Source organism: Sebastes umbrosus, chromosome 4 (assembly GCF_015220745.1).
Source record: "Sebastes umbrosus isolate fSebUmb1 chromosome 4, fSebUmb1.pri, whole genome shotgun sequence".
In the NCBI taxonomy this organism is placed as follows: domain Eukaryota; kingdom Metazoa; phylum Chordata; class Actinopteri; order Perciformes; family Sebastidae; genus Sebastes; species Sebastes umbrosus.
The window spans coordinates 11,521,969-11,540,449 of NC_051272.1; the positions used below are offsets into that span (position 1 = coordinate 11,521,969).

Consider the following 18,481-nt stretch of genomic DNA (forward strand, 5'->3'; position numbering starts at 1 on the left):
CATGTGGTGAGCAGTGTAACTGAATGCAGAGGATGATTTTCCCTCCATGTGTTTTTTCCTTTGTTTGATGGAATTTTTACAGACTGAAAATAAAAGTCTGCCTTATTTTTCAAGCATACTTACCTGCCAGTGTGATGATTTCTCTTTGTGACTTTTCACCTTGCTCTCCTGCACCTCACCTTGCAACAGGCTTGTTTGTCTTGTTTTTGAAATGGATATGACGTCACGTTACTCAGACTGCAACAATAAAAGTGGTAACTTCCTTCTACCTCCACATAGACTCAAATGAAGCAAATATATAGATTCCGGCGTTAAATAAATCAATTTAAAAATCGTAAAAAAATAAAATAATTGCTAGACATAGGTGAATCGATTAATTTTCCCACCCCTAATATTTGCCACTCCCATGTTGATAAGAGTATTAAATACTTGACAAATCTCCCTTAAAGGTACATTTTGAACAGATAAAAAATGTGTGATTAATTGCGAGTAACTATTTTAATTGACTCACAGCCCTAGTTTTACTATTTGATTAATTTACAGACATCGTTATAATATGTTGGCTGTTTTCTTGGCAGCTAATCTTTTACATATGAGGAGTATGCATGAAGGAAGCAGCTGGGTGACTGCCGGTGTAGCTCTCACCTATTTGCAGTATCAATACAGATATTTTTGTGACAAAACCAAATACTGATGGTAACTCTGTGTTTAAGTACTTCCTCTCACATGTTGCGTTCTCACCGGAAACAGAAGCAGTTTAGGTTTTGATCTGAGGAAACAGATGTAGGTCGGGCTGCAGGTAGAAACCTCCAGCAGCTGCTAGATGTGTACTAAGCTCACAGCTGGAGGGCCTGCAGGTGGATCCAGATGTTGTGGACAGAAACACACACTGAGTTATAACCTGTGTGTTGGTACAGGAAGGCTGCAGGAGACTCGGCTTGTGATACAGAAAGTGAACAAACGTTATGTGGATGATTCACTCCCTCCTCCTCATAATCAACCAACTCCCTCATTAGTCCTGACAAAGACCGTGTGTGTTTGTGTTGGTGTGTGTTGGTGTGTGTTGGTGTGTGTGTTGGTGTGTGTGTGTGTGTGTATGTGTGTTTGGCGGGAGATGAAAGCTGAGTAGACGTGCAGGACAGACAATAAACAGAGAGGGAAAGCCTCACTGTGTCTCTCACTGCTCTGTTATTCCTGTCACGTACGACACAAGCTGCAGAATCAGAGGCTGACTGTGTGTGTGTGTGTGTGTGTGTGTGTTTGCCTGGAGCACGTGCAGTCCGCTCACGTTTCCAGGCAGCAGAGCTCAGAGAGGCTGATGGGAAAACACTGGAGGTGTGTGTATGTATGTGTGTGTGTGTGTAGCTGGTGTAAAGCCTTAAATCACCTCTGCTGACAGGAAGCTAATGTTCCCTTTAAAACCCACAAACAACCAAACACACTAAAACACACACCACGATTCTAAACGGAGAAATTTCACTGTGATCTGAATCCTAATGGACATAAAGCTGCGTGAATGTGTTGAACTTTGAGGGGACGGAGAGTCCAAAATGGAGCAAAGCTATCGTAGCTTATTAGCTGTGTGTCACCGTTTACTTTTATTTAAAGGAACAGTGTTTAACATTTCAGAGGATCTATAGGTTTTAGTGTCGTCACGGTGTCAGCTGGAGGCTAAACAAAGGAAAGACTGGAGGCAAACACTAGCAGTGGGCTAAAGCTACACATCTTAAATGTCATCTTGCTGTGTTGTTGGGTGCCAGAATCCAGATATCACACATTTGAGATGACAAACTGTGATTCGAGGCTCTAGCGAGCTACAATATCGGAGAAACGTTTCAGAGATGGAGAGTTGCTAATATTTAGCCTTCTGCTAACCGCAGCCATGAGCCGATATTGTACGACTCTTTACTGAAGGATAGTTAACTATAGGCTTCCAAAGATTTACATACGCCCTCAATTTATCCTTACAGCGCTGCCGTTGGCCACCAGCCCGCTGGTCGAACGGCTGGCTACTTAGCTAGCTTAGCTTGCTAATTCCACCATGCCGTCATGCAACACAGAAAATGAGGTGAACAAAGTTGTCACTCATTTGGCGATAGCACTGTGCTTTCCTACGCTGTGGCAAAATCCGGATAATCAACAGCGATCAAAAGAAAATAGCGGTCAACAAAAAAAATGGCGACCCACTCAACCTCTCTTCCCTCCGGCACCCAGGTGACCAGCTGATTATATTAACTATGAGCGGCGCCCATATCCATGTGACCCAAATCTCCCAGATCACATAATAATAAATGACAATATCACAAACACTAACACCAATACCAAAACATATAAACCATCATAACCCTAATTAACATGACTACAAACATGACTCCTTTCTGAGGTCGTTCATGGCTCCTACATTAAGGACGGCCTCTGAGCGAAGAGAACGGCGCTACCGCGGTTTGCCACTCGGCGGCTCACGTTACCGCAGTCTTGGAAAGAGAGGAGTGAGAGGAGGGGTACTCAGCTGGTTGCAATCTGCAACCACACCACTAGATGTCACTAAATCCTACAAAGTGTCCCTTTAAAGGGATAGTTCAGGTGTTTCTCAGTGGGGTTGTATGAGGTACTTATCCACAGCAGGTGTATTTCTTACAGTAGATGATGGTCGGCGTCCCCCCAGCTTGGAGACAAAGACAGCAGTACCAGTACCGGAGCAAAGCAGTACAGGGCAGAAAAACATATTTTAGCTACCTAAAAGAAAAGCTCACCTAAAAAAATGTATATCCGTTTAAGTTCCATGTATGCTCTATTTATTAATATTATATTTATAATTATTAAATTATAAGGATTCAAACTTTAAACATCTGAGACTGAGAAGATCCAGACGTGTTGTTATCTGTTCAAACCACACGACACTCTGAAACTGTTGAGCGTCATTTCAACTGTTTGACATGCAAACATGAGATGTTCAGATGTGTCTGCTGAGTGTGAACACGACCTGTTTCTCTGCTCCACTTTCTCCATTCAGACTCACTGTTTGCATAATTACTCCTTTTATCTGTGTGTGTGTGTGTGTGTGTGTGTGTGTGTGTGTGTGTGTGTGTGTGTGTGTGTGTGTGTGTGAGCGTGAGCGTGTGCGTGTGTGTATCTGCCTCCCAGTAGCTCTTGTGGACAATAGCTCCTTTCACACACACACACACACACACACACACACACACACACACACACACACACACACACACATAGATTGAACTCTCCAGTGTACCGAACTAAAAGCAGTGGCTGATGGGAATTTTCACTCCTTTTCCAGATCCCATTTTTCACATTTACACTGTTAATAATGATGACTGGTGGAAGAAGTACTCAGTAAAAGTAGAAACACCATAGTCTAAAAACATACAAAACATAACGTATAGCTGAATACTAGCGCTGTCAATTGATAAAAATATTGAATCGAGATTAACTGCAAATGAATTGCACGTTTTTTTATCTGTTCAAAATGTACCTTAACGGGAGATTTGTCAAGTATTTAATACTCTTATCAACATGGGAGTGGACAAATATGCTGCTTGGGTAACGTGTCATATCCGTTCTGTATCCATCAACCAAAACAAACCGCAGCGAGCTGAAACGAGAAAGTAGAAAACGTTGGAGGGTCTGCGTGGATACGACCTGCACCCTCGCATGTTAAATCCAGCGTGGTAAACATTACACATCCAGTAAAGTATTGAAATACTTTGGGTTTCACACATTGTCAGGGAAAGCAGAGCTAGACATCATGGCTAAAGCTGCATGCTAACTCTGTCATGGACAGAAAATGTTATCGTATCACGGTAGCGTGCGGTCAAAACAGCCGTCACTCTCATCTCTGTGGTCAAACGGGCCGACGCTACAACTGTAGAGCACCCATATACTGACATTTATGTTAAATGCATTCAAACGACCCCGATGGAGCTGACCATGGATGTATAAAGAGAACGGAGCTGGCGGGAGAGCTAGAGACAGACTTGGAGAAGTTAGACAAAGTATACACGTGTGACTACGTCCGGTTTACAAAATAAGGTCTTAACAAAGGGAACTGTATATACAAAATACATATATGGAAATATGATTGATTGGATTACATTCACCCGAAGTATAAAACATTACATGTCCATTATAAATTTAAATTAAAATACCACTAATTTGTGAGGGAAATGTCTTTATTCTTTGATTTTTGGGTTGCTGGAAAAAATTTAATAAATAATTCCTGACAATGACTGATATATTTGACTTCAGGACATCTCTGACTACATACATGCTGAAAATCAAATTTTTTTACTGTATTAATTTAGAGATGTTCCAAAGTAAAAGACCCTTGAAGTGTATGTATCAACTTTTTCCCCATGGTCTAGTGTTAAAAAAGTTAACAAAAATCACAATAAATCAGAATACTGAATTGCAATACTTGTAGAATCACAAAACTTAAAAATCGCAATACATATCGAATAAGCACCCAAGTATCGTGATAGTATTGAATCTGGAGATAGGTGTAACGTCCCAGCCCTACTGGTATCAACATGTGGCATATGAATAAGCAACGTGTCCTCATACAACGGTTCGTATGATATTTTACAAAAAGTCATTCCTCATTTTTTGTGGGTTTTCCTCCAAATATCCAGCAACACATGACATTACAGTCTTTTCAAAATAAACTTCCATCTTCACAGGAAACAACTTGGTTAGTGTTAGGAGTAGATGGTGGTCTGGGTTAAATAACTGCAGAAGTTACGTGACAAATAAATCAATCGTTGACTTCTGGTCTTACACGAACAGCAGTCTCCTGGGTCTGGTGTTTACCCGCCCATCCACCCCGACCTCCTCCCTACGCTGCGTTTGTCAATCTTTATACTTCCTGGTTCTTCTCTGCAGAAACTGTGGTTCTTGTCTGTTCTGACAGAATAATGACATGAGATGTAATGTGTTGTGTCCTGCAGGCTGCAGCTGATCGATGACCTGACCTACGAAGACGTGAAGAAGTGTTACCGAGGATCAGTGAGTCCTTCACTCAGCAACACAAACACTCACCGCACCTACACACACACACACGCACACGCACACACACACGCACACACACACACACACACACACACACACACACACACACACACACACACACAGGCAGCTCTGTAGTTGTTTCCAGACGTCCAGAGATGACGGTCGACCAGCAGGAGTCCTTTCAAATCTTTTTTTAAGTCTCTGCAGAAGTTTCCGGCGTCTGTCTCGTCTCCATGGGAACACGGTCAGGGGTGTGTGTGTTTGTGTGTGTGTGTGTGCGGTTACAGTCGACCATCAGACATCCGAGTTCCCAGATTAAATCTCAGATATGAGACCTATATTTAACACAGAGCTACAGTTACTGCGGCTTTTAACACATTCTGCACCGAGCACCATTTACTATTTACTCATTTGCAATGATCAGTTTTGCGCGGAAAACTCTCCACTTCTGAGTACCAGATGCAAACATAGCACTGATGGGATTCACAGGAGACACAAGGAAGAAGGAAACGTGAATGCTATTTATTCTACAGAAATCTCCTTGATATCTGTGGTCGTCTGTGATGAGACCACAAAAACACCAGTAGTGGAAGAAGTACTCAGATCTTTAACTTCAGTAAAAGTAGTAACACTACAGTGTAGAAATACTGCTACACATAAAAGTCCTGCATCCAAAATTGTATTTAAGTAAAAGTACAAAAGTATTGGGATCAAAATATTCGTACCAAAGGCAAAAGTACTCATTAAACAGTAGGGGTGTAAGAATATATCGGAAAAAACGATGTGTTGTGATATTGTATAGATTCTCAAAAACCCTGTATCGATTTGTTATTAATAGTTTACATGCAAAGATTAACTCAGTCAATACTTCATTTAATTTATATATATATATATATATATATATATATATAAAAAAAATATATATAAATTAAATGAAGTATATATCAACATGAGAGTGGACAAATATGCTGCTTTATGCAAATATATGTATATATTCATTATTGGAAATCAATTAACAACTCAAAACACTGAGCCCACTACAACTTCCACAAGATCGATTGCATTGATACATTAAAGAAATGAGCGGCGTTAACACGAATTTGCGTTAACGTGTTATTATCGTGTTAACTTCGACAGCCCTAGTTTCAAATATTAAACTGACCTCTGGAAGTAGGATTTGAAACTCCAGTATCAAGAGAAACAGAAAGATCAATGACTTAATGTCTTCTATAAAACTTCTTTGGTGTCAAAGCTTGTAGTTTGACCTGAATGTCCCAGCCGTCTCTTCAGGTGGAGCAGCCGGCGTCGAGCTGCCTCTGCTGCTTTCTGTTGATTCAGTCTTTGTTGTTTCAGACAGGAACAGGAAGGCAGGAAGTCTCTCAGAGAATAAAGACACACAGGTGTATTTAGATGATGTAACGTCTGACCCACAAATCAGGAATCAAAACAATACTGAGCATGAATATTCATGAAAGTAGTGGTTTAGTTTGTATTAGAAGTATTCAAATTTTACCATGGTAAAAGTACTAATACAACAATGTTAAAATACTCTGTTACACGTAAACGTCCTGCAGTCAAAACTAGGGGTTGGGCGATATTGAAATTCCCCTACTGACGTTATTGCTTTAAGGAAAACAACGATATACGATATTATCGCCCAAAAAGAAAGCTGAAGAGAGATGCACATAGATATAAATATCTATAGAGATGCATATGTTGAAATAATATGCATAGAAATGTATAAGCAGGGAGAACTATTTTACACAAGCTGAGATCAATAAATCAGATGAATCAACTGAACAACATCGATGTCGGTGAAACGTCGGTGTTGTTGTCTCAGGTCTCTCTCTCGTACATTCGCCAACGGTCGGTCCACACAGGGAATGCCAACAGCGCCTGGCGGCTGCAGAACCTGTTACCTTACCTTACCTTCAGCAACAACAGTCCAAGTTCTCTCTGTAATAATGACATTCAAATCAATTATTATATTGATTTCAACCAAGTGACACCAAATGACATGATTATTAATTCCATAACGAGCTGTATGTGAATGTGTGTGACTAACTGTGTTCCTCCTGCTGCCTCCACAGACTGTCAGCAAGTACAACTCTCAGTACCACAAATTGTTCCAGACGGTTCCTAAAGAGGAGATCCTGATGAAAGGTAACACTGACTGACAGGACAGATGTTTCACCTACAGCTGTACCTCTCTATCAGCCGTCTATCAGTCGTCTATCAGCTGTCTATCAGTCGTCTATCAGCCGTCTATGAGCTGTTAATCAGCTGTCTATCGGCTGTCTATCAGCTGTCTATCAGCCGTCTATCAGCCGCCTATCAGCCGTCTATCAGCCATCTATCAGCCGTCTATCAGCTGTCTGATCTATACCCCAGTCTGACCTGGTGTTAGCTCCTATGTTGTTTCCATAGACAGATGTTTTTATATTTTTTTCCAGCTCCTGATGAAAACATTTGATAAGTTAACTGTCTCTCTGTCTTCCTGTCTGACGCACCTGTCTCCCTGCTCTCTTCTTCTTCTATAGTGTATTCGTGTGCGTTGTTGCGAGACATCCTGCTGCAGGGACGACTCTACATCTCCAGGAACTGGTTGTGTTTCTATGCAAACCTGTTTGGTAGAGACATCAAGGTGAGTGAAGAAGCCGTCGGTCCATCTCAGACCACCTGTTCCCTTTAAGCTCGATGTCCACTGATGATGACTTTGTGATTTTTCAAATTAAAACAAGCTTTTAAAAAACTCTTTCCGAGCTGGATGAAGCTGAAAACTCGTCCAGTTTAAGACCACTTCCTGTTAGCTTTCTCTGTGATTTTGAATTCCAGATCATCATGTCAGCGTAGCAGCACAGAAATGACTGTTTATATGACAACAGAAACACATTGTGAACCAGTATGCTAAAATACATCTGCAGGTCAAAGGTCACTGTAGTAGGATTGACTTGTACTGCTGTTCTCTCTTAGTTTAGGTTAGCTGAGCTGAGCTTAGTTAGGAGATCTGCAGACTTTTTAAATCAAATTGAATACTTTTTAAGACCTCAACCAGGAACCTTTTAAACCCAAATGCACATAACGCAATATGTTTTAAATCAATTACAATATTGTTATTAATAAATATTTATATTAATACATATTTATATGTATCTCCATATAAAAAAATTATCAAAATATAATAATAAAAAAATTCACTGCAATGAACTGTGTTCCAATGTTTGATGCATTACATGAAACACATCTAAAACCAAACCTTACATACATACATATCGTAGCTTTTAATTACAATTTGTAAAATTCTTAATTTGGAAACAAAAAATAGTAAAAGGCCGTCAGTGGGTTCAGTGATGAGGTGACAGTTGACGGAAGTCAACTTTATTTATTTATATAGCACCTTTCATACAATTATGCAGCCCAAAGTGCTTCACATAGAAAACTAAAACACAAAAAAACTAAAAATGACAACAATAAAATATTCAAAATCTATAATAATAAAATACTCAAAATCAGAAAGCTAGAAGCCTTGATTTCTTTGTCAGCTGGAGATGAAAAGTCTGTTTGTTTACAGACAGAATTATTGATTTCAATTTGGCAAAGCCTCGTTCTCGTCCTTAAAACAGTGTCGTGTAGTCGTCAGCGCGACAGGAACATTTAGAAAGATAAAGGTCCAGTTTTACATACATGATCCCCATATGACTCCACTGAGTCAACATGTATTATGTTCTGTGTGTGTTTGGTCTAGACGGTAGTTTATTCTGTTGAGTCCAGGTGAAAGGTCACCTCAGGATCATTCAGGAGAAAACTGTCATAAAACTACAGTCTGTACCCCGAACAGCAGAGGAGGAAGAAGTACTCAAATAAAATACTTCAGTAAAAGTACCAATACAAAAGTGTATTCATAAATTGACTTAAGTAAAACTACAAATATGTTAGCATCAAAATATACTTGAAGTACCAAAAGTACAAGTATGCAGAATAATCTATAATATAATATTGTATTATAAATATTGATGCATTAATGTGTTCAACACTTTAATATTGCAGCTGGTAAAGGTGGAGCTGCTTTTAATGACTTTATATACTGCTGGTAGTTTAATTTATAATAATACATCAGCATTTATTAGTTATTTAGATTTTGTTTTAATATTCTGAATCTGTAAAGTTACTTAAGTTATTAAATAAATGTAGTGCAGTAAAAAGTACAATATTTGCCTCTGAGATGTAGAGGGGTAGAAGTATAAAGTAGCAGAGGATGGAAATACTCAAGTAAAGTACCTCAGAGTTGTATTTAAGTACTTGAATAAAATCTATGATGATGAGGTGCCTTGCTCGAGAGCTGTCCAGCAGAAGAGGCAACAGGAAGTGTTTGCTCTGACTTTCAAACTAAAATGTTGTATTTGATTATCTTTCCTGCAGGTGTGTATACCGGTGGTGTCCGTTCGGCTGGTGAAAAAACACAAGACGGCCGGCCTGGTGCCAAACGGCCTGGCCATCACCATGGATACCGCTCAGAAGGTACCAGACAGGACGATTACACACCGGAGACACCACAATATTACAACATTATTACACATATAAGACAGAGGCTCTACTTCCTGCTTTACTTTGACTAATGGATCATTTTTGTTGTATAAAAAGTCCTCAGTTCCAGCTCAGTGTTGCTTTTTATTCAAGCACAAACACAACTGGATGGATGAAAATAAAAATGAAATATAAAGTTTAAGGGTGGCGGCCAGCTTGTCCAAGGATCCTGCAGAGTTTAGGGTTTACCAAATTAAATTTAAGGATTTTTTAATACCACTGAGATTGACATTTAATTAGGGCTGTCACAGCAAATTTGTTTTAACGCCACTAATTTCTTTAACACAACTTGTTATATTTAGGTTGCAGCAGGTTCAGTTTTAAAGCTAGAGTGAAGATAGTGGTATCGAATGAAACTAAAAAACCTAATGAATCCATTGGTTTCAACCATGTCATACTAGCTGTCACAAAAGAGGCTCAATATGGCTCCAAACCTGCGCTAAATTCTGGCAAGGAAAAACTGTCATGGCCATTTTCAAAGGGGTCCCTTGACCTCTGACCTCCAGATCACAACATGGCAAACTGCAGCCCAATGAAAATGGGCTTTATGGGTAGAAGTCACTGACAGCTGTTGTTGCCTGTTGGGCTGCAGTTTGCCATGTTGTGATTTCAGCATATTTTTTATGCTAAATGCAGTACCTGTGAGGGTTTCTGGACAATATCTGTCATTGTTTTGTGTTGTTAATTGATTTCCAATAATAAATATATACATACATTTGCATAAAGCTGCATATTTTACACTCCCATGTTGATAAGAGTATTAAATACTTTACAAATCTCCCTTTAAGGTAAATTTTGAACAGATAAAAAAAAAATGCGATTAATCGCAATTAACTATTTTAATTGATTGACAGCCCTACATTTAATACATTCTTCACTGTCAAACCAGTCAAAGAATGACAAAAAACCTGAAGGGACAACCTACAATTATTTATTAAATACATTACACTACTTAATTAATTTATTAAGCTGACATGGACTCTGATAAGTGGCAGAAAATAATTGAATGGATTAACCAAGAAAAAATTTATTAATCAAATTTTAGTTTAGAGGTGTAAAAAAATCTCCTGACAAAAGTTAGAACTAATAAAATATTCAAAACCTTCTTTAACCATATTTAAAAACCTCCAAAACCTTTTTTAATGGAACTGAATTTAATGTTGTTTTTAAGACTATTCAGACGTGCACACATAACGCTGTCAGACTCAGCTTTAAACTGTCAGACTGCAGTTTGAGGATGTTTAATCTGATAAATGAATGAGATGTAATGAGAGATATGAATGATAGTGTTGGCGTGTTAGCACGGACATTAACTGGTGTATTGGCATGATAGAACAGTTTGTACCGTAACCTGTGTGTCTCTCTGCAGTACGTGTTTGTGTCCCTGCTGTCCAGAGACAGCGTCTACGACGTCCTCCGGAGGATCTGCACTCACCTGCAGGTCAGTGCATCAGACACACAGAAGACAATAATTCCTGTTTATATTATAGAATATATTCCATCCTGACTTCCTGTTTGTCTGTTTGTAGGTGAACGGGAAGAGTCTGAGTCTGAAGCAGTACCTGGAGGAGCCCAGCTCTCTGTCTATGGTAACGTCCCATTCAGCTGTATTTATAGACATGCTGAATACAGAAAGAAGAGAAACACGACCCGTTAATGTGTGAGATATAAAAACCCATCAGAAGCAGAACTGAGTCTCCAGTGTGATGATGAAAGCTGATGTATTAGATATGAGTCACCAGTCAGTGAAAACAGGCTTAGCTGAATACCAGGATCTGTTGTTTTGGTCCTGTGGTGACCCTCGGTGACCCCTTCATGCTCCCTGGATAAGAGGCTTTCCCCGCGCTGCCTTCAGGTTCTGGCTGAAATACTGTAAAGTGGAGTTGACAGCACATGATCGACCCAGAGGAAAGTGTCCATGTTCTCTGAGCCAGAAACTGTTGATGTGTTGGATGTTTCTGTTTTCACTCAGTTTAAAGCATCAGTCTGGCTTTTTACTATTATCCTTTTTTAAAAAGTTCTCAGTGATTTCCTAAATTTTCTAGTTTTTAATCAAACAGGAGGAAATAGTGACTTTTCTGGGTACTATAGGGAGATATCAGGCTAAATTCATTGCTGGTTTGAGTCTGAACATGAGATTTGATGTTGAAAGTTCATGAAGTCTTGACTGTCTGTTTTCTGTCCTCTCTCTGTCAGGACGAGTTTCCAGAGGTGTTGAAGTGGCGGAGGAAGCCCTCGCTCCCCGCCGTCTCCTCGTCCCTCCCAGACCTGCTGGGAAGCTCCTCCCCCGGCCTCGTTGCAGACACGCCCTTCATCACGCACACGCTCACAGGTAAGCCCGCCCACCTGTCAATCAACAGTCACAGGAACCCCCCTCGAGTCAAAGAACGTATAATGATAAGAAGTGAAAGTCAATAGTTTGTTCCATCAGCGCCCAGCAGCAGAGCTACGCTTCTGCCAAGTTGATTTATATCCTCTGATTTACAGACTCATTGGCGTTTTCAGTCCAAAATGGCAGCAGCACAATCTGGTGGCTGTTGTCAAAACAGCATCAGAGTTTCATGTCTTTGCTTCTAGACTCTTTGCCTGAGTTACAGACAGTGTGGTGCTGAGATGCCTAACATGCAGATTAAGCTGTTTTCTTGTGTCTGTGTGCAGACAGCAGTCTGGAAACAGAGAGATCCGAGATCAGAAAGATCCTGCTGACAGAACCAGTACCTGAACTGGGTCACGTGGAGTACCAGCTGCTGAAACTCTTCATCCTGCTGTGAGTACCACAGTACACAGAAAGTACAACAAAATACCCAGAAAACACATATTCACAATCCTCCAGAAACAAAAATCTGAAAAATAGTTAATAAAACTACAGACACCCCAAAGTGTTTTTTCCCTTAATCTTGTGGACTCAATAACTTAAATATGCAGTATATTGTGTTCAGGAGCTCTATTAAAAAATACCTCAAATACATAAATTTATCACCCAAAAACATCCAGGATTTGACTAAAAACACATAAAAATGATAGAAATGGCACTAAAAACCTCCAAAACCTTCAGAATACACAGAGAACAACAGTGGGTGTGTAAATATTACTAATCAGTATTAGTAGTTTTAGTAAATCTCAGGTGTGTTTAGAATCTTCTGTATTTTCCAGTTTTGTCTCAGAACTGTGAACTATATTTTATTGTTGGTCTGTGTTGCCACCTGCTGGTTGAAAATCTTTCACATGGCCACATGCAATATATAACGTGACATGAAATGCATCATATTTAAATCATCCATGGTTCATTTCAATGCTTTCACTTTCAATAGCTCACATTTAATACACTACTCAGCTACTGCGTCCAACTGCACCACCTCTAACAAGCATCTGTCAGCTTAGGAATTACAACTTTTAGAAAGCTACTGGTTGTCGTGGTAACTAGAGGCACCTCGCGATAGTTGCAGGAATTACGTTCTGTCATCAGTGCTGATGTTATTAGCCTGAGGTCCTGAATCATATGCTCGCTCCCTAAGCAGGCACTCAGTCATGAAAGCTTTGAGAACCCTGATATAATGTGTCACAAAAAATGTACTAATCAAACTGTATTATGACTTATGACATATTACACTATGACTTTTTATGACATGTTATACTGTGATGTTTTTTGAACGTTTTTCAACATACTATACTATCACTTTTTATCTTTGTACAATACTCATTTTTTTTTCCCATGACATTTTTCGACATACTATACTAAGTTTTTTTTTCATTACTTTTTAGGACAAACTATACTATGACTTTTTTCATGATATTTTTCAACATACTAAATTATGATTTTTTTTTGGTGACATTTTTCAAACTTTTTCGACATACTATACTGTTACTTTTCGTGAAATTTTTCGACATATTATACTATGACTTTTTCCCATTAAATTTTTTGACATATTATACAACAACGTTTTTTCATGACTTTTTAGGACATACTATACTATGACTTTTTTGATGAAATTTTTCGAACTTTTTCGACATACTATACTATGACTTTTTTCCTTTCAATTTTTCAACATATTATACTGACTTTTTTTCCATGAAATTTTTTGACATACTATACTATGACTTTTTGTGAAATTTTTTGACATACTATACTATGACTTTTTTTCCATGAAATTATTCGACATACTATACTATTACTTTTTGTGAAATTTTTTGACATACTATACTATGACTTTTTTTCCATGAAATTATTCGACATACTATACTATTACTTTTTGTGAAATTATTCGACATACTATACTATTACTTTTTGTGAAATTTTTCGACATATTATACTATGACTTTTTATGACATTTTTTTACATACTATACAATGAATTTTTTTATGACATGCTATACTAAGACTTTTTTTTCACGACATTTTTCAACATACTAAATTATAAATTTTTTTGGTGACATTTTCCGACATACTATACTAAGACTTTTTTCATCAGATCTTTCGACATACTATTATGTATTATTACTAGTGAGCATGTTTATTGATTGAAGGGTGTACATGTGATCTGTGATATATATTCTCCTATATGTCCCTCAGTGTCTTCCTATTGGTCCTGTCGTCCTGCTATCTTGCCTTCAGAGTTTGTCGTCTGGAGCAGCAGCTGAGCTTCCTGAGCAGCCAGCCCACGCTGAGAGAGAGGTACACACATAAATATACAATCCCCTCGAAAACTATTGGAACAGCGAGGCCAATTCTTTTATTTTGCTATACACTGAAAACATTTGGGATGGACATCAAAAGATGAATATGAGACAAGAGATCAGTATTTCAGCTTCTATTTTCAGGTATGTACATCTAGATCTGTTAACATAGAAGATAGCACCTTTTGTTTGAACCCACCCATTTTTCAAGTGAGCAAGATTATTGGAACATGTGACTGACAGGTGTTTTTTGTTGCCCAGGTGTGTCCGATTACATTGATCATTCAAACAATAAATAGCGCTGAATGTCTACTCTCAGTTTCAGCTTTGGGTTTTGCCTGTGCAGACTTCATTTACTGTATAGTTAAAAAGGTGTAACCAACATGAAGACCAGAGAGCTGTTTATGGGAGAAAAGCAAGGAATTTAGAAGTAGAGAGAAGATGGAAAATCAATCGGAGCCACTGCGGTTAAAACCTGGCAAAGCGTCACAAAAGAAGAGTGCAAAAGTTTGGTGATGTCAATGGGTCGCAGGCTTGATGCAGTTATTGCAAGCAAAGGATTTGCAACTAAATATTAAGTATTATTCACTTTAATCTATTTTAAGTCTATCTGTTCCTATGCTTTTGATCACCTAAAAATGTGGTGCTTCATTACAAACGATATAATTGGAGCACAACCTCATCCTCCCCCTTTTTAAAAATGGGAACCACCTCGGTCTTTGTACTTCAGGAAATTAATTAACTGGACCATTTAAACCCACAAACCTCCAGTGCATCAAATAAAAGATTTAACATGATGACTCTTTGTTCCTCTTTTTCCAGGTGTGGCGAGGTGCCCTGCTGGCTGGCCAATCAGAGGACAGGAACCTGACACTGAAGCCAATCAGGGAGTTAAGAAGAAACTTGCACTTACATAGACTTCCCATCAGGGGGCGGCGGTGAGCAGAGACAGCTCTCAGGAGGACTGTAGCAGCGTCAGCAGCTAAACTCTGAGCCCGCCACGACCTGGTTACCATAGAGACGTCACAATAGACAACAGAAACAGTAGACTGACCTTTGACCTCTGAGGATGAGGTGATGGGGTGGACACGCAGAGGGCACGTAGAGGTCAGGAGGCTGGAGGGACGACGATATGCTGTAACATAACAGATGTAGATTAATGTGAAGCAGACTGAAAACAGTGAGTGTGTGTTTGTTTGTGTGTGTGTGCGCGCATGTGTGTGTGTGTACATAGACTTAACGGTATTAGGTGTCAAACAATCAGCCAACTAACGCACCGTAAATCCACCGCGTACCTGCTACGGCTAAAGTGCGTATATTCCTGTACTTTGGCGAGAAACATACTACGCTTCAGTTGAAGAAGATATCTAGGCTTGCGTATAGACCCTTTTAGTGTCAACGTCATGATGAGGTCACGGTGTTAACTGGAGGCTAAACAAAGGAAAGACTGGAGGCTAACACAGTGGGCTAAAGCTACACATCTAAAATGTCATCTTGCTGTGTTGTTGGGTGCCAGAATCCAGATATCACACATTTGAGATGACAGACTGTGATTCGAGGCTCTAACGAGCTACAATAACGGAGAAACGTTTCAGAGATGGAGAGTAAATGTTGCTAATATTTAGCCTTCTGCTAACTGCAGCCGTGATCCATCGGCTGCGGTTAGCAGAAGGCTAAACTATTAGCAACCCTTTCTCTCCATCTCTGAAACGCTTCGCCGTTGGTGGTCCCATTGGTTAATGTTAACTTTCTCAACCAACACTTGTGATCCTGAAGTGAGTGACAGGACATATTGAGAGAAACTAGTATTTTCTTCAGCCATTGTTAAAGAAAACAAGCCAACAATACTTGCTAGCCAGCGTTAACTAACGTGATCAGAGAATTATTTTGCCTCCACTAAATTCCTCATCATGGTTACAAACAGAAAAGAGGGCTATATGCACGCGTAGTTATCTATCAGGTGTAATGTGTTGATATGACGTGGCGTATGTTGCACTAAACGCCTACGGTATGTCACATGTGTAACGCCTGTGTGAATTGTGTGCGCTCAGAGGTTTGGTCAGATCGTTTGACACCTCATAAATGGATCCACATCTACTGACACTCTGACCGTGAGGTCTGTTAGTAGTTCAGGTTAAACATGTTTTCATATGGACACTGTTGGATGTGATGAAACCGTAGTTAGAGTTGGGAGAAGCTGCAGGTTTCTCTCATTCTGTGTTCACATTACAGATGTTTGTACAAGTTTTACATGAATTCAGCAGGAGATTTATATCTGATGGTCATAACGTAACTCAGTAAGTGTCATTAAATCATCCAGGAGACTCCCGTCTCTGTTGAGAAACATTTAAAGTTGCATTCACACCAAGAGAGAAGCGAATTTTCGCCTCGATTTACTCGCGCGAGTTGGACCGCTGGTATCATTTGTGTTCATTCACACTAGAAGCTTGTCTCCATAAATACCAACAACTTTTCTTTCCCCCATTTCCTCCATCAACCATGGAAGAAATAACCGCTGTTGCTGCTTTGTACATGTTGGTGAAGTCCCAGATATGTCAGAAAACCAAATGCCATCGTGTCTGGGTTCATAACATCACCCGGCGGAAAGCTGTATTCACATACAGTGCCATTGCACTGACTGTATCTAGCAGCCACACTACTACTACACTACAGCCGTCACTACTGCGGTATGAACCCAAAATAAACAGATTGTGCAGTGATTTAACTGCAATAAACAGATCAAAAATTATGCTGAAATAACTACTTAATAATGTTGATTAGTAAAAAGTCTGAACTCATGCTTTGTCAGGTCTGTTACCAAGACGACAATCAAACAACTTCTAAAATGCTTGTTTTCTGAATGGAGTTTGGATGGATCAGTGCGAGGCTATGCAGCTGCTCCATCAACACTCAACATAAAGTCATCTAGGCATAAATACGGCAGAGACGTTGTAAACGGATCAAAAGGATGCCGAAATAACTACATAATGCCAATTTGTAGTTATTCTGAATTCATACTTTGTCAGATCTGTCCGCAAGACGACAAATGACTTTTAAAATGCTTGTTTTTTTAATGGAGTTTGGATCGCACTGCGCAAAAAGTTTGCTTCTCTCTTGGTGTTAATGCACCATAAGTTGTTAACTAAAGAGACGTTGGTGGAACCTGGAGCTCCGCCCAGCTCTCCGCTCTCTAGTGGTTTATGTTTCCTGCCATTTTCATTCATATCTCAACTGACTCAGACTTTTTTTATATCTACAAAGTGCCAGAATTCAGAATATCATCTGTAAAAACACTAAATAATCTAAAGGTTTTAAATGGAGTCTAACTGCTGCCTTAAACTGTCGATGTATCCTTAGATATCGTCTTTAATAACATTTCATGTGGAGAAGCCACTTCCTCCTCAAGGTTGAATGTTACTGAGTAAATCTATCACTTCCCTTAAATGTGAACTTTCTGCACCTTTTAGTTTGTTTTTAAAGAAATAAATTCTCAGTGCCAAATCTGTGAAGTAAAGTGTTTGTATGAGGAGAATGTTGATAACTTACCAGAGCTGGACTCCTGAGTAGAAAACCAGCTTCAGCTCTGCCTGTTAGAGAAAACACACAGGGAGATGTTAGTACCCAACACAGGCTGGGCTGATCATGAAGTTAAGAGTTTATATTTGATGCACTTACAGGAAAAGAAGGAGGTCGAGTCCAGGAGGTTTGAGCAGGAGAATGATGATGATGATTATGCTGTTGAATGTTTTAACTCATTTTGTAGTTTTGGCTGTAACACAAGAATCATCAATAAACACATTTACATCTCCTGACTGATCTTTAATTACAGCATCAACTCATCATTACTTTAGTTATTGAGAAATGTCACTCAAACAGGAGGAAATAGTGACTTTGCAGGGGACTATTTTCAGCGGCGGATTAATCCACATTTGGTGCTCAGTTTTAATACTTAAACTATATTTTCCTGATTATACTGAAGTAACATCTTCAATGCATGACTTTTACTTGTAACAGAGTATTTTCAAAGTATGGTATTAGTACTTTTACTGCAGTATCAATGCAGGACTTCTACTTGTAACAGAGTATTTTTACAGTGTAGTTATAGTACTTTTACATGTAACAGAGTATATTTACAGTGTAGTAACAGTATTTCTACTGCAGTATCAATGCAGGACTTTTACTTTTAGCAGACTATTTTTACT

The 18,481-nt window shown here is 39.2% G+C and overlaps 1 protein-coding gene across 1 annotated transcript in view; it reads left to right on the forward strand.

Moving 5' to 3' along the window:
* LOC119486348 (GRAM domain-containing protein 2A-like) overlaps positions 1-15,789 on the forward strand; it is a 31,185-nt gene extending 15,396 nt beyond the window's left edge. The window contains exons 4-13 of the mRNA XM_037766401.1: positions 4,962-5,019; positions 7,113-7,185; positions 7,563-7,666; positions 9,442-9,540; positions 10,976-11,047; positions 11,136-11,195; positions 11,803-11,938; positions 12,265-12,373; positions 14,176-14,277; positions 15,102-15,789. Coding sequence (XP_037622329.1) covers positions 4,962-5,019; positions 7,113-7,185; positions 7,563-7,666; positions 9,442-9,540; positions 10,976-11,047; positions 11,136-11,195; positions 11,803-11,938; positions 12,265-12,373; positions 14,176-14,277; positions 15,102-15,150 — 862 coding nt within the window. The 3' untranslated portion in view covers positions 15,151-15,789. The remainder of the gene's footprint in view (positions 1-4,961; positions 5,020-7,112; positions 7,186-7,562; positions 7,667-9,441; positions 9,541-10,975; positions 11,048-11,135; positions 11,196-11,802; positions 11,939-12,264; positions 12,374-14,175; positions 14,278-15,101) is intronic.
* Positions 15,790-18,481: the final 2,692 nt, after the last annotated feature.